Genomic DNA, 16,408 nt, shown 5'->3' with positions numbered 1-16,408 from the left:
GCGGAAAGACGCTGGCGTTTAGACAAATCGGCAGACAACAAAACCCGGTACCGTGAAACCATTAACGAATACAAAACCCAAATAAAAGCAGCTCAGTTGACGTATTTCTCCGACAAAATCATGAAGGCTAGATCTTAACGAACCCTCCACTTGCGGTACATGTCGAAAAATCTGTCACCCAATGTAATGACATTGCCGAATTCTTTTATCAGAAAATTAATAAAATCTATTCAACATTTTCCTCACCAAGTAGTGACGGGACTAGTCAACTTACCAACCTCCCCAGCCCGCCACACCCCCCCACTCCATACAGCTTAACCCACTTTCCCCCTCTAAACCTCTCCACCCTAGAATCACTAGCCCTTAGTGTCAAATCAGGTTCTCCGGCCGACCCCGCCCCTCCAGACATCCTAATGGCAGCATCTCATACCACCTTGCCCGTCATCAGAGAGGTACTAAACTCTTCCATCTCCTCCGGCACTGTTCCAACCATCTGGAAGCAAGCAATGGTCAGGTCACTGATCAAGAAACCCAATCTGGACCCGTCTGACCTGGCTAACTATCGCCCTATCTCTCTGCTCCCCTGGCTGAGCAAGGTTCTGGAGAAATATGTGAACCAACAGCTAGTGAACTATCTAGAAGACCACCACATACTGGATCCTACCCAGACGGGTTTCAGACCCAAGCACGGGACAGAGACCACCCTCCTCATGGTCATAGAGGAGACGAGAAAAATCCTGGATCAGTGGAAGTGATCCTCCTTGATCTAAGCGCGGCATTTGACACGGTCAGTCATGACACCTTACTGAGCCGCCTGTCCTGTGTGGGGATTAAGGATAAGGCCTGGGCATGGTTTGAATCCTTTCTGGGGAACATATCGTTCAAGGTTTTTGATGGCGACTCCATCTCTTCCAGCAGACCTTTGAATTGTGGAGTTCCTCAGGGCTCCTCTCTGAGCCCTGCACTATTCAACTTATATATGAGACCGCTGGCAAGTGTCGTCCGCCCATTTGGAGTCAAGATCATCTCATATGCGGACGACACGCAACTGGTGGTCTCACTGGCGCAGGAGGCCTCTCGAACTGCGCCAGGCGGGCTAAGAGAATGCCTGGAAGAAGTGAGGAACTGGATGTCGTCATCATCCCTGAAACTGAACGGAAACAAAACTGAGCTGATGCTCCTAGGACCCTCAGAACCGACACTTCCCCCCTCCCTATGGCCCCCTTGCCTAGGACCCCCCCTTCCCCAAAAACCTCCATCAAAAGTCTCGGAGTGTGGCAGGACAGTTCTCTATCTTTCAATGTCCAAGCCACAAAACTTTCCGCCACCTGTTTTGGCATCTTGAGAGTGCTAAATAAAATCTTTCCACTCCTCCCTATGGAAGCCAAACAGGCAGCCATTCAAGGTCTCATTCACTCGCGCCTTGATTTTAACAATGCACTTTATCTGGGTGCACCTGAATACACCCTTCGTAGGTTACAGACTGTTCAGAACTGCGCAGCTCGCCTTTTACTCAAAATCCCTCGCAGACACTCAGTGAGCTCCGGACTAACTAACCTTCATTGGCACCCGGTCCGGCAGAGAGTTCTGTTCAAAACGCTATGCATAGCCCATCAAGCTTTCTGGGACATGGGACCCATCATCACCCGTGATCTGGTTACCCACTACATCCCAAATCGAAGTCTCCGTTCCAGCCAGTCTCTCGTAGCAATGGTCCCAAAAATCAAAAGATCTAGTACCGGCGGAAGGACGTTTACTTACAACGCATCCAAGGCCTGGAACACTCTGCCACTCCATCTTAGAGCCACTCAGAACCTTACTACGTTCCGTAAGCAACTGAAGACTTACCTATTTACATCCGCTTGCTAAACTGCTGTTCCCTCCTCCCTGTTCTCTGTAGGTCACGGTTATCCCAGCGCTTGGACGTCCTCGGGCAACAACCGCGCTCTATAAATCCCCAAGTTTACAAGTTTACAAGTTTAAAGGTGGGCGGGGTTTAGATGGAAGTGTAACTCCCCGTATATCGAGGAGGTTATTATCTGTTTTAAATTACAATTTTGTGGTTCAGTATGTGCGTGGGAATAGAAAGGTTATTGCTGACTGCCTTTCTAGGATGCCAGTGGAAGATGACTCTAGTGTGGACATTTTGGAAGATTTTGTTGTAAGTGTGGACTGTGAATTTGCTATTAGTCAAGATGAATGGAAAGAAGCAATGGAGAAGGATGAGCAATTTAAAAAGTTGAGAGAACTGATTATGAATTCCTGGAATGGATTTAGCGAAGGGGGTGTTCATAAACAATACTTGTCAGTGAAGGATGAGCTTAGTTTGCAAGGAGATACAATTTTGAGAAGAAATAGGATAGTTCCTCCGGTTTTGTTGAGAACAAGGTTGTTGAGAATCGTACCTGAAGGGCATTTAGGCAGAAGTTTGACTAAACGGAGATTAAGGGAATCGTTTTGGTGGCCTGAAATGGACAGGAATGTGGAAGATCCTGTGCGGGATTGTCATGTGTGTAGCAATAGTGATAAGGTAAGAGCTACGAGAGAACCTCTTTTGAGATGTGTGGATTTACCTATGCATCCTTGGGAGAAATTAGCTCTGGATGTGTTGGGTCCAATTGACAAATTGGGAAGTAATAATCAGTTTTTGGTTGTATTGGTTGATTATCATAGCAAAAGGTTTACTTGTATCTATGGGGCAAGTCACTACTGCAAATGTGATAATATTTCTAAAGGAAGTTTTTTTGGAAGGAGTACCGAAAACTCTTGTAACAGGTAACAGAGTTCAATTGATTTCTTCTGAAATAACTAGTTTTCTTTGTGGTCTCTGAATCATTCATGATAGAGTAGCTTTGTTCCGTCCACAAGCCAATGGACTTGTGGAAAAGGTGAACCGGATTGTGATGGATTGTATTCAACTTTCTCTGGCTAATGGATTGTCATGGAAAGATGAATTACGGAGAATGATGTGGGGTCATAGGATTACGCCTCATTCCGTGACTGGAGTTTCTCCTTTTGTTGCTTTGAAGGGCAGAAAGACGGGTACTAAGGAGTCTCCGATGTGGTTGAAGGAGAAGAATCAGGTTTGGGTTGATAGAGAAAGGATGAGGTCAAGAGTTGTAGAATATCAGTGGCGTAATAAGATGGATGGATTTTGGCAGTAGGAAAAGTGCTAAGGAGTTGGTGTTGGAGGAAGGTGATTGGGTAGTTGTAAGAAAGTTTGGATTTGTGAGGGAAGGAGAGAGTAAGTTTTCTCTGTGGCTGAACTGGATAAATGCAAGAAGTGGAGTTTTGGTAATTTGTGCAAAGTATCTCATTTATAATGTGATTTGTTATAAGTATTTTGTTTTTGTAAATATTCTCAAAATAGTTTTCCTGTAATACATATATTTCTTTGGTTGAATGTTTTCTCTAATCATATTTTCTCATCTTTTCTTTTAGAATCCATAGGGGGGAAGATATGTGGTAATATTTAGAATTGTATGATGCAACCATGATGCAGTGGAATTGCATCACAGTTAATGTTCCAATGTTAACCAGTATAGAGTTGTACAGCTGAGGGTTGCTGCATGAAATCTGTACTCCATTAAAGACACTTCAAGAACTTATATGGAGCTTTTTGTGTGGATTACTACATATATCTTGATAGGTACCATGCACAAGAGGCCCTGCTGCAAGAGACACACTTTACCCCGGGGGCCGGACACAATTTTACTGGTAGATGGGCCTCAAGCTGCATCACCGCAGCATATTCCTCCTATGCTTGAGGGGTGCCAGCCTGATTAAAAAGGGTACACAGTTCCAGATGCTGTGCTCTCTTCAAGATGAGCAGGGCAGATATGCAGTAGTATGGGCAGAGTGGGCTCTGCCCGACTCAATATTGTGAACTATTATGGGCCAAACACTGATGTCTCTGAGTTTTATGACAACTAATTGGGAGTGCTCTCCACTGAGCCCCAACCTCTGATATGAGGCAGAGATTTCAACTGTGCACTCTAAGAATGGGTAGACAGATCTCAAACTGAAGGTGACGGAAATCTATGGCAGCTGACCACCTGCAAGTCATTATGGATAACCACAATCGGCTTGTTGTCTGGAGGCATGGGAACCCACAAGCTATGGAGGGCATTTTCCATTCTGCTGTGCATCATATGCTTGCGGAGTGACACCTGGCACGTGGCGAGGTATGTTGGATCCTGGGTTGAATAAGTGCCAGTTTTGGCTCGCACCCTTCCAGGTCTCACCGGTCCACCCTTGCTTTACAATCCTGTACGCAGCCCCACCGGGAACTCTTTGGCGGGTTGGTGCAGAGACCTTGCTGGACACTGTGTTTTCTGAAGAGCTCATGACTAAATCCTAAAATACTTTGATCAAGGCAAATCATGGCACTGTTGACAGCATTGGTATGATAAGGGTGGCTTGCAAGGCCACAATCAGGGGTAGGTGCAAAGCCAAGCAGAATGGAATCCTGAATTCTCTGTCTCGCCTGGAGTGCAAGGTTAGGGAGCTGGAACAGACTGTTACCATAGGGCAGAACGGTCCTGTGACTGAGCAGATCAGGGACAAACTCTCTAGAATTAATGAAGCGGTGGAGAGAAAGTGTAAATTCTGTGGTAAGTATGCATCAGCTCATAGCTAAGGGGAGGATGAGATCTAGGGCCCGATGTAGGTGGCAAATACCGGTCGGAAACGGCCGAATTCGGCCGTTTCCGACCGTTATTTGGCATCTTGAGATGTAGGGGGCCAGATTTTACAGATTCTGTAAATTTACCGAATCGGTAAATTTACAGAATCTGTAAAATACTGAATCGGTATTTTTACAGATTCGGTAATTCCCAGATGTAGGTGGGACTCTTCTGAGTCCCAAAGGCCCTACAAATTCGGTATTTTACCACCCAATCCAATTGGGTGTTAAAATACCGAATTCAGGTGTGCATGCACATGTGTGCATGCACACCTAGCTATATGACAGACAGACATGCCCTTATGGCATGTCTGTGTGCCACATTGCGCACATGCCGATTTTTGGGGTGCCAGAGGGTGTCAAAGTAACACCCCCTGCACCCTTGTGAAATTCGGTATTTAACGATTCGGTAAATACCGAATCGGTAATGCCCATTCATTCCTATGGGCTTCAAAGCCCATAGGAATGAATGGGCATTACCGATTCGGTATTTACCGAATCGGTAAATACCGAATTCTTCCGATTCGGTATTCCAGCACATCTGGAATACCTACATACCCACCCCTTAGATTTACAGATTTTTAATTACCGAATCGGTAAACTTCGGTAATTGAAAATCGGTAAATCTATTCTACCTACATCTAGCCCCAAATCACTAGCTGATATGATCAAACACCCTTGGGCAACAAATGATATTCTCAAAGGAGAAGATGTGAACAGTTCGCACTGCTAGCATACTGAATATTATTTCACAATACTAGCAGATGTTATACACTCCCATGGGCTCACACACCCCCTCTCAAAATGCGAAATACTTAAATGACACTGCTCTGGGCTGGCTTCAGTCTTAAGGAAAGTTTGAGAGGTTATTGGGAGACTCCCTCCCGGTAAGGCACTGGGCTCTGATGGGCTGTCAGCAGAATTTTTTAACCGTTATGCTGCTCTACTAGATCAAAATCTGCTGTCAGTCTTTGAGAAGGCCGGACCGCATCGTGTGCTTCCCCATCGATGACAGAAGATAATATTATTAAACATCTGGATCCAAGGAAATCAGTGTGTAAATATGAATTCTACAAACCTCTTTCACTGCTTAACTGTGATGTCAAAATCCTCACCAAATTAATAGGCTAACCATTTAAAACTTTTTATTCCTGACCTGTTGATAATAAACATCTGTGTGTTTATTCCAGGCCAATCGACAACGCACACGTTGTGCATGCTCTGTGCTCTGCTGCAAGATATAGATCTGGACCTTGATGCTGCTGATATCTTTCTAGATGCGTTCAATTCCCTAGAATGGGCATACCTGTTCGCCATACTGTGTAAAATGGGCTTGCCTCAGCCATTCCTGAAATGGATTAGACTGGTATATTCTTACCCGGTGGCCGGGGTCAATGCATCATGTGGCACGAAGCTGGGCTGTGCACACTCTCCTCTCCTCTTTGCTCTAGCACTGGAGCCACTTGCTGCAAAGCTTTGTCAGCACTTTTCAGAACACCCATGTGGTTATACTAGCCACTATGTTCGCATACCTTTATATGCAGAAGACATGACCCTATACATTAGGAGCCCAACCAATTGCCTTAAAATTATCATGCAAGAATACATAAAACTTGGTGCTCATTCAGGTGTAACTATTAATAAGGGCAAATCTCAAATATACCCTCTCACCAGTGCCACATGAAAATTCACAACAAACTTCTCATTTAATTGGTGTGATGAGTCTCTAATATACTTGGGTATATGGTCCAGTCGAGATGTGGATGTAGTCATGAGGGGAAACTATGGTGCTGTGACAGACAAGATTGCCAAGCAAATCACATGCCGGATATCTTTCCTGCTTTTTGTAGCTGGTCGGATAGAGCTTTTTAAGGTGGTCATACTCCCCAAGTTACTTTATTTGCGAACATACCTAATTTCCTCACCAAGGATTTTTTTCACTCGCTACAAACTCAATTGATTAGGTTGGTATGGATAGGCAAATAGCCCAAAATTAAGTGGGAAACACAAACACTGCCCATTCACTGGAGTGGGTTTGAAGCCCCTGACAGATAATATTACTCTTGCATTCAGGATCACTTCACCCATTATTATTGGTTTCAACCATGTCCTTATTTGACACACTTGGAAACTGAAAAAGATGAGGTGGCTATGTTATGTTATGTTATGGGGGGTGGGGGATTTATATAGCACACGGCTACTCCGAAGAGTGTCCCGGCGCTGATGCACCAGTAGACCCCCTGAGAAAAAAAGATGGTGAAAGACTGCAGCGAAAAAACTACTATTATTGATGGAACAGCCAGGTCTTTAAATGGCGCTTGAATTTAAAAAGCTCATGCTCTTGTCTAAGGCTAACTGGAAGGGAGTTCCATATTTTCCCAACTACCACCTGAAAGGATCTGCCACCCTTTCTGACCATAGAAAATCTTGGTATCACCAGCAGATGTTGAGTCGATGATCTCAAAGACCTCGCCGGGCAATACGGTACGACCCTCTGTCGAATGTACTGTCTCCCTACAATGAATAATTGGCAAACTGGTTTCTGGCCTCATTCGCTCAATAGCTACTGTCACTTGCACATTTACTGCCTGGGATAAGATGAGTAGGAGGGTGGGTGCAACCATGATCTACTCTCCACAATGACATTAGGCTGTCACTTGCGCTCTTCCAGTAACACACTAATCTAAGGCTATCTCCCAGCTGACAAATCAAGGCCCCCTTTGCTGGGGCGATCTTCATAGTAAGGGTTCTTTCATTACTTCAGCTGAGTTCAAGAGAGACTCTTCTTACATGCCTATACATTTATTTTCGTATTATCTGCTGTGGAATCGAGCAAGAACGTTGTCCCCAATTTCCCCTTGGAGCCAGCCCATGAAAAAAAATGTGGAAGTGTTTTAATGGTATATCTCCACCAAGTATTTAATATTGAGTTTGTACCCATTGACTTAAGATGAGAAATCTGAGGTCACTCAGACCGCTGGGATGAAGACTTGGAGTTGGTACTGCCAGTGGAGGTTCTGCTATATCCAGACTAGCAAAATATTGCCTGGTACTAGAATGCACACCATGCATTTATAATTTCTACAGAAAGCCTACTATACACCCCTGATGCCATGTAAATTCGACCTAACGGAGAATTCCAATTGTGAAAGATCTAGTGAGTCAGAGGCTGATTTTTGCATTTGAACTGGCAGTGCAGTAGAGTGCATTCATCCTGGAGTGAAGTGATAACTACTTTTTCAACAATGATCGTCTGTGAGATCTCTACGGATCACTCAGTTGGTGTGGGTTCCAGGAATGTCCACGTTGCATAGGAAATTTCTTGCCTTGGCTTCTTGTTGGCCAAGGGACAAGCAGCTTGCTGGTGCACGGGGAGAGCAGCAAAATACAAATAGATGTTGGATTATTTCCTCTATTGCAATGAACAGCTGGAACTATATGCAGAACTCATGCCACCCACATCCAAATCCAGACACGTTTGGAGTCTGCTGCAGGTTTACCTACTCACTTCAACTCCTTGATGTAACAATTATTGAAACACTTGGCTGACACAGTGTGTCTGTCCATGACTTGAGAGCCAGTTACTCTGGACCAGATACTATGTCTGCTACACCTTACACATGCTTTAATGGAGGATCTGTCTCTTTGTTGACACAAAAATTATGCTAGAGTTAATATCTTTGGACTCTGGGCAAAGAGAGGTGACGCCAATGTATTTGGTTTGTCTTTTCACCCCTAACATCATATTTAGTATGTTAATGTGATTGTATTAACTAGTACCTATTGTTGTACAGTTTAATTGCAATTAATAAAGAAAACAATGTTTTTAAAAACGGTAACTGTTGGAGGGGTGCTCCTTTGCAATGCTGAACACAAAGGTGACAGTTGTGAATACTCCTCAAACTATAAGTGGTGTTAAAAGATTGTCTTTCTTCATGTCCAGGCTAGCCTTAAGTGACATGCACATGTTACTCCACCTAGTCAACATGGGGTTCTTCTCCTGAAAGCAACTGTACCATTTCTGCACAACCATGTGCCTCACCTATACTCCTGACTTGTCACATATTTGTGATTTCCCTTTCATGACCTATAGTATCCTCTACTGCCTCCTGAACATTGACTCACTCACGGAAATGTGTTGCATTTAAATGCTGCTCTTCAACACTGTAATCTTGACATTCAATCCTCCTTTACTGCACATACTATTTGCAGAAACACCTTCCTTCTTCTATTTTGCCATGCATGCTAAACGTCATATCTCCCAACAAGACAGTCCCTCTTAAAGAAGTCATCTATTTCATAAAAGCCGTATCTCCTCTCTTTCTCTCACATAGACACATACACACAACCACTAATACACATCTCTCTATTTTCCATACAATACTACTGTACTTATCTACTTCAACAGCTGCACTCTTCTCCTTTCTCCTAATTCACTCCTCTTTTGAAACTGCTTATCCTGCGCTCATCTTCTCTTCTATTATGATAGCCTCACTTACTGACTGGTTCTCTGTGACTTTTCTCTCCAAGTAATCCAGCTATAAAAAGAAAAAACAGAAAGTTGTGAATGCTTTGAAAACATAGAGAAAATAAGGAAGCTATGTTCTCCACTATACAACGACTTGTGACAATGATAATGTCTGGAACCGGGCATATACTCACCAATTTTTAAATCAGCCCAAGGAAAAGATGATACCTGAAACCCTCAGTTATAAAGACAGAATGACTCACCAACCCTTTGACAGTTGACTGGGAAATTATCAAAACTGATCAACTACAGTGACAAGTCAAATGGTCATAAACATATTACTCACTCCATACAGACCTAGAGAGTAATATCTTGTTGAATGGAGATAGAGACAAGGGGTGACACCCAATGATCTCTTAGTCAATCACGAACACAAAAGGATCACCTCTTCTGGCAAGAATGAAACACGTGTTCTGCCAACATTCAAACATGACAAAGGCACAGGATGATCTAAATTAAGAACTATTTATCTTCAAATTCTAGCTTTCACCGAGGATGGAGGCTTACCCATCCAACTGCCCAGAATGGTTGAGAAGATCGTCTTCTTGCTGCCGTCCTCCATTTCTGGAAAGGAAAGGAAACTGAAGTGACGGGTGAGGCGCTGGGTGACAGGATTCCTGCCTCCTCCAGGCGGTCCCATGGCACACACAAAGTTGATATCCACAAGCTGCTTGAAGACACCTGATGAACAAAAAACATAAAAAATAAAAAAAAAGTTAGCATATGGAATTTGAAAATGTGGGAGAAATACTTTGTTGTTACTAAAGAAATATCTTTAGGGAGAAATGCAGCTTGACCAGAGAAGGCATCTGCATGAAGAAATAAACAGCATGTTTAAAAAACGGTGAGAAGCTGGTCAGCTGAATGCACAAAAATATATATATTTTTTTATGTTATACTTTAATTAGGCTTCTTTTAAAATCATAAAAGTGTACATAATAAATAGTAAAACAAGTGATAAAATAAAATCAGCAATTATACAGTACATAGTTCTAATAAAACAATGTCAACAAGATATTTTACACCCAGAAACTTATCACGTCCTTCCTATTAACAGCAAAAAAGGAAATTATAAAAAATGCACAAAACATTTGTTAGGTAGCGCCTAGTGTCAAAAAAGAGTATACTCAATTTCATTGGCCTTCCCAACCCCTCCCTTAGAATTTGTTTAGACGAATTCTCCACGCCCAAAATAAAAATCGGGAGACAGCAAACACAATGCACTCTTTTGTGTCGTATCTCAATATCCTGCTCACTTTCCAGAAGTGTAATGTACCCATAAGAAAACGAGTTACTTACCTGTAACTTCAGTTATCCAGTATTGGTATCTTTCATGGATTCACATGCTTAGAATCATCCCCGCCGACGAGGTGGGAGTCCGCGGAACCACAAAAACATATCCACTATAGTCATAATACCATTATACCATAGGCTACAGTGTATAGCAAATTCACTACAATAGCCTATCTCAGTCTTTTGTAAAAAGAAAAAAACTTGGAAATCAGCCAATCAGGCAGTAGCATCCCCTAGAACCTTCCCCACAGAGAGACAAACCCTCAGATTTTCGCAGCACTAGTGACAGTAGTATAACATCATGATAAGGTAAGCCTCTCCGGGAAGGAGGGTGGGTCGCATGTGAATCTATGAAAGAGACCAATACTGGATAACTGAAGTTACAGGTAAGTAACTCGTTTTCTTATCTAGTATTGGGGTATCTTTCATAGATTCACATGCTTAGAATCAGAGTAGCTAGCAGTAAGTAATACTTATATACATATTGGATGGTGGGTATCATAAGAAGTTCAAGAGATACCATGTCAAACCAATGCAACATATACAAACATATCTATATTGTCAGTAAAAATAAACCATACATATACATAACAATGGCAATATGAAATAGAAAATCTTTACAATACAAAAAAACTAAATATTTTTGCCATCAGGCTTACCTTATCTAAAAAGGTTTCGTAGCACTGCTTGTCCAACTGCTGACTCAGCTTCTGCTGCCAGATCTAGGCATTAATGCTGAGTGAAAGTATGTACACTTTTCCAGGTTACAGCTCTGCAAATCTTGTCCAAAGACACACCAGCAAACAATGCCGTGGATGAGGACATTGCCCTGGTAGAATGGGCTTTCGGCTTGTTTGACAAAGGACGCCCTGCCTTGCAATGGCAAAACTGAATTGCAGATGCAATCCACTTTGAGATAGTAGCTTTTGAGATTGCTGAACCTTTTTTAGGGCCCCCATATGAGAGGAATAACTGGTCAGATTTTCTGAAGGACACAGTCCGAGATATGTAGAATTTTAGGCATCTTTTGACATCCATAGTATGCAGAGACTTCGCCGCCGCGGACGACGGATTGGGGAAGAATGTTCGCAATACTACAGGCTCATTGAGATGAAATGATGTTGGAACTTAAAGTATGAATAAGGGATTAGTTTGCAAAAGGACGTAATCATTAGTGAATTTCAAATAAGGTTGTCGTATAGTGAACGCCTGTAACTCACTGACCCGTCGGGAAGAGGTGAGTGCCAACAGCAAAGCTGTCTTCCATGAGAGATATTTAATATCTGCTTTATGAATGGGTTCAAATGGATGTTTTTATAAGCTGCTGTAGCACTATATTTAGCCTCCATTCTGTAGGAGGAGCTTTAATAGGAGGAAAAGTCCTAAAAAGTCCTTACAGGAACTGTTTAATGAGACGATTGGAACAAAGTGACTCCAAACCTGAAGACCTTCTGTATGTAGAAATAGCGGCTAAATGCAATTTAACTGAAGCGAACCTTAGACCAGACTTTGAGAGTGACAACAAATAAGGCATAACTTTATCAGGAGAACATTCCAGTGGATGTAAATTATTATTAGATCACCAGTTAAAGAATCTTTTCCATTTTATGCCAATAAAACCGAAGTCATCTTCTTCGGTAAGGGTCCTGTCCCCGCCCCAGAGCTATGGTGGCCGGTGGAGATGGGCCCCTCACCCCTGCCCAGTCATTCGGCAAAAAACCTTGGAGTGAGATGGGATGATAAAATGTCTTTTACTTCCCATATCCAACAAGTGGCCGGCTGCTGCCTAAGTAAATTAAGAAACCTCCGAAAATTTCTTAAACTTCTACCCGAGAGCTGCAGGAAAATGGTAGTCCATGCAACTGTCACCTCACGGCTGGACTACGCCAATGGTCTATACCTGGGCCTCCCAAAATTCCTAACCCATAAACTGCAGGTAGTTCAAAATGCGGCTGCGAGGCTGCTACTGCGAATTCCTTTCAAGCAGTCAGTCTCTCCGCATCTTCGAACCCTGCACTGGCTCCCTCTGGCCAACCGGATAAAATTCAAAGCCCTGACGCTTGCGTTCAGATCTTTGCATGGCTCCTGCCCACTCTACCTTAAAAAACGCCTTCCAAGGTATTCCCAAAGCCGTGCATTACGGTCAAACGACCGTATCCAACTGGTTGTCCCACGAGCTAAAAAGGCACGCCTCGGCGGTCGTACCTTTTCAGCAAACGTCTCTGCTTTGTGGAACTCCCTACCTCAAGCAATCCAGCAGGCTCCATCTGAACCTTGCTTTAAGAAGTTGCTAAAGACTTGGCTCTTTTCCCAGCCTCGCTAGGTCTCCCACTTCTGCCCCTGGACCTCTGTGGTTCTTCTAGCGCCGGGACACCTCCTCATGAGGTAGCTGTTCGCGCTCTATAAAACACAGTATTATTATTATTATTATTTAAGGCATAAGTTTGCAATGTAGAAGGGGCTCTTGCTTTATCCAGAAAGTCTCTGCATTCCTGTGGCAAGTTTACATCTTTGAAATCTGCGAGTCCAGGAACCAAGCATGGAGTTGCAGTTGAGCTGGGCAAGGGTGAAGAATCTGTCCCACGCTCATCGATAGCAGATTCTGTTGTATCGGAAGCGAAATGGCTTGCACTTGGAGAGAAGAAGAAGTTCTGTGAACCAGTGCTGACGTGGCCATTTCGGTGCAATTAGAATCATGCAACATGGTTCCTTCTTCATTTTGTGTAAAAGTCTTGGGACTAGAGGAACAGAAGGGAATGCGTAAGCAAAGATTCCTGTCCACCTCATCATGAAGCGTTACCCCAGGAACCCTTCTCCGATTCCCAACTTGCGAAGAAAAGGCACTTCCGGCTGGTCCTGGTGGCAAAGAGATCCAGATTTAGTTTGCCCCACTTCTGGAAGATGCTGTCCAGCACTGATTGTTCCAGCTCCCATTCGTGGCAGGATTTTGCTGTTCTGCTGAGAGAGTCTGTCCAGGTGTTCTGCGCCCCTGGGAGATGTTCCACCTTGATTGATATTTTGTTCAAAAGAAGCCACTTCCATATCTTCTGAGCCTCTCGGGACAGAATGTGAGACCTTGTACCACCCTGCTTGTTTAGATAATGCATACAAGTGGTGTTGTCGGTTCTGATGAGAACTGTTGATCCTTGCAGTCGAGGAAGAAAAGATTGCAGGGCCAGTGAAATTGCCTGAAGTTCCAGAAAATTGATGTGCATTTTCACCATTGCTGAAGACCACTTTCTTCTTATGCTGAGGTCTTGAAGGTGGGCCCCCCAACCTTCCAGGGAAGCATCTGTGGTGATGATAAAATCCGGAACTGGTGGTTGAAAAGTGAGCCCTACGGAGACATTCTTGGAACTCCCCCACCAAGAAAGCGTTTCTTTCATAACTGGGGTCACTTGCACTATGTCGTCGAAAGGACACGTGATCTGGAGCCACTGGTTGTCCAGCTGCTCTTGGAGTGATCTCACTTTTAGCCTCGTCTGAGGCACTACCAGGATTGCTGACGATAAGATCCCCAGAAAAGATTTGATCATTCTCATTGAAGCAAACTTTCTTTTTAAAAGTTCTGATGCCAGAGAGAGAAGGCGGGACATCCTGTCTGCGGACAAGAATGCCTTTTCTTGAATAGTGTCCAATTTTTCTCCCAGAAATTGTATTACTTGAGACGGATAAAGGCTTGACTTCTGGGTATTTAGTGAGAGGCCCAGCGAGTGAAACACCTGTAGGCATTTTGTTGTTGCAAGAGAAGCCTTATGAAAGGATGGAGCCCTTATTAGCCAGTCGTCCAGGTATGGGAATAGTTGGACCCCTTGCAACCTTAGATGCGCTGCTACTGGAGCTAAGAATTTGGTAAAGACTCGTGGAGCCGAACGTAGGCCAAAGGGAAGTACTCTGAATTGGAAGTGCGCACCTGCCACCGTGAATCTTAGAAATCTTCGATGCTTGGGATGAATTGGGATATGAAAATACGCATCCTGGAGATCCAGGGTTGTCATGAAATCCGCATGATCTAGAAGCTGAAGAATCTCCTGGAGTGTTACCATGCGAAAGGATTTCTTTGAAGGTACTTGTTCAGCATCCGCAAATCTAAGATTGGCCTCCAATCTCCTGACTTTTTCCTTATCAGGAAAAAGCGAGAATAGAATCCCTTATCTATTTGAGAATGAGGAACTCTCTCTATCGCCCCTTTTGAAAACATAGCTTTCACCTCTTTCCTGAGAAGAGAAAGATGTGGTGGATTTTTCTTTAGAGGTGGATGAGGAGGGGGAAATTTGGTGAACTCCAGGGTGTGTCCAAATTTTATGATATCTAATACCCATTTGTCCTTGGTTATTTTCTTCCAATTGTCGAAATGCTGTGAAATTTTGGGAATTTTGAATTGTAGTGGCGAGTCTGGTGCAGGCGCAACAGGATGGTCACTGTCTTCTGGCAGAATCTCTGCCCTGAGATTGACGTCTCTTGCCTTGTTGTCTATCAGCGGCTGCCAGAGGATTCCTGCAGTTTTGTTGTTGCTGTTGATAATTGTATCCATACGACCCTGGTTATCTTGTTGCTGATACTTTTGGTAACCCCCACGAAAGGAGTAGGATCCCCTGCCCCTTGCTCCACAAAAGGGTGTTTTACGATACTGCAAAAAACCCAACGATCTTGCAGTATCTGTGTCCCTTTTTATATCTAGTAGAGCGTCATCTGTATGTCTTCCAAACAGGAGGTCGCCATCAAAAGGCATATCGAGGACCTTAGTTTGGATTTCAGGGCGAAAGCCAAGAGACGCTATATCCATAGAAATATCTATGATTTCAGAAGCCGATCTTTCTCCTTCCATAAGGATCTTCCTTGCCTCCATCCTTTTGTCCTCAGGCAAATATTCCATATATGGTGACATATCTGACCACAATTGTCGGTCATATCTACTCAAAATGGCCAAACAGTTTGTAGCTCGGACCGTAGCGTCTGCCATGGTTGTAAAACGTTTTCCTATGTCATCCAGGCGCCTTCCATCCTTGTTAGGGGGAGCTGTTATAGGAGTGGAAGGATTCTGAGATTTTCTTTGTGTTGCCTGAGAAATTACAGAGTCTGCTTTAGGGTGACCTGTAAGGCAGGCAGGAGCATCATCCGGTGCCTTGTACTTTTTGTCAATCCGAGGCAGAATTGCAGGAATAGAGAATGGAGTTTTCATGATCTTTACTCCCTCTTTCCATATGTGATCAATTATGGGAATAGAACGTGTGGTCTTTCTGTTTAGGTCTTTAAAATCATACAAAAAACACTCAGTCTTTTGCACTGGCATAGTCAGGTGAAATATTGTAGATGCTCTCTCCATAATGGCATGAAACCCTCCTATGTCCTCAGGAGGAGAATCTGCAGCTGGTGGAATCGGTGAAGCTGGATCTGGGATCAGATATTCGTCCCATTCATCTATGGTAGTGGGCGAATTAGGAATTTCTCCATCCTCTGCTACAGTGTTATCGTCATCGTCTTGCAACAGCTGTGAAGGTATCATCACCTGGGGTTCAGAAACTGGTGTTGCAGGTGTCACAGTTTGCATCTCTTCAGGAGCAGAAACTTGTTGCGCAGGAGGTGGGCGGAGGAAAACGACTATTATAGTTCTTAAGCATTGCTGTAAGGCCTTGAGGCAAAGCTGCTGGCATTTGAACCATTCGTTCCTGATGGAAAACTTCTTGATGTTCTCTCAATGGCTCACAAGGTTCATAGTACTCTTCCTCTTCATTCTGCTCTTGATACTTTATCCTTAGCTGTGAAGGGTCACGTGCCTGCCCATAGGATCATTATCATCTTCAGATTCCTCCAAATAATGGCTGGGAGGCAAAGGTGACATGTGGGACACATCATGATAAAATTGTCTGTTAGACGACAATTTAGAACTCAGAATAGGCGTA

At 43.6% G+C, this 16,408-nt stretch overlaps 1 protein-coding gene across 1 annotated transcript in view; it reads right to left on the bottom strand.

Moving 5' to 3' along the window:
- Positions 1-14,101, bottom strand: part of LOC147660748 (dynein axonemal heavy chain 1-like) — a 154,108-nt gene extending 140,007 nt beyond the window's left edge. The window contains exons 1-2 of the mRNA XM_086951484.1: positions 13,306-14,101; positions 9,720-9,893 (exon numbers count right to left, since the gene is read on the bottom strand). Of these exons, the coding sequence (XP_086807610.1) occupies positions 9,720-9,893; positions 13,306-14,101 (970 nt within the window). The remainder of the gene's footprint in view (positions 1-9,719; positions 9,894-13,305) is intronic.
- Between the last annotated feature and the right edge of the window lie 2,307 nt (positions 14,102-16,408).

Source organism: Lissotriton vulgaris, unplaced genomic scaffold, assembly GCF_964263255.1.
Source record: "Lissotriton vulgaris unplaced genomic scaffold, aLisVul1.2 SCAFFOLD_3993, whole genome shotgun sequence".
NCBI lineage: Eukaryota > Metazoa > Chordata > Amphibia > Caudata > Salamandridae > Lissotriton > Lissotriton vulgaris.
The sequence above is the reverse complement of the archived record's forward strand: the minus strand, read 5'-3'. Positions and strand labels throughout refer to the sequence as shown.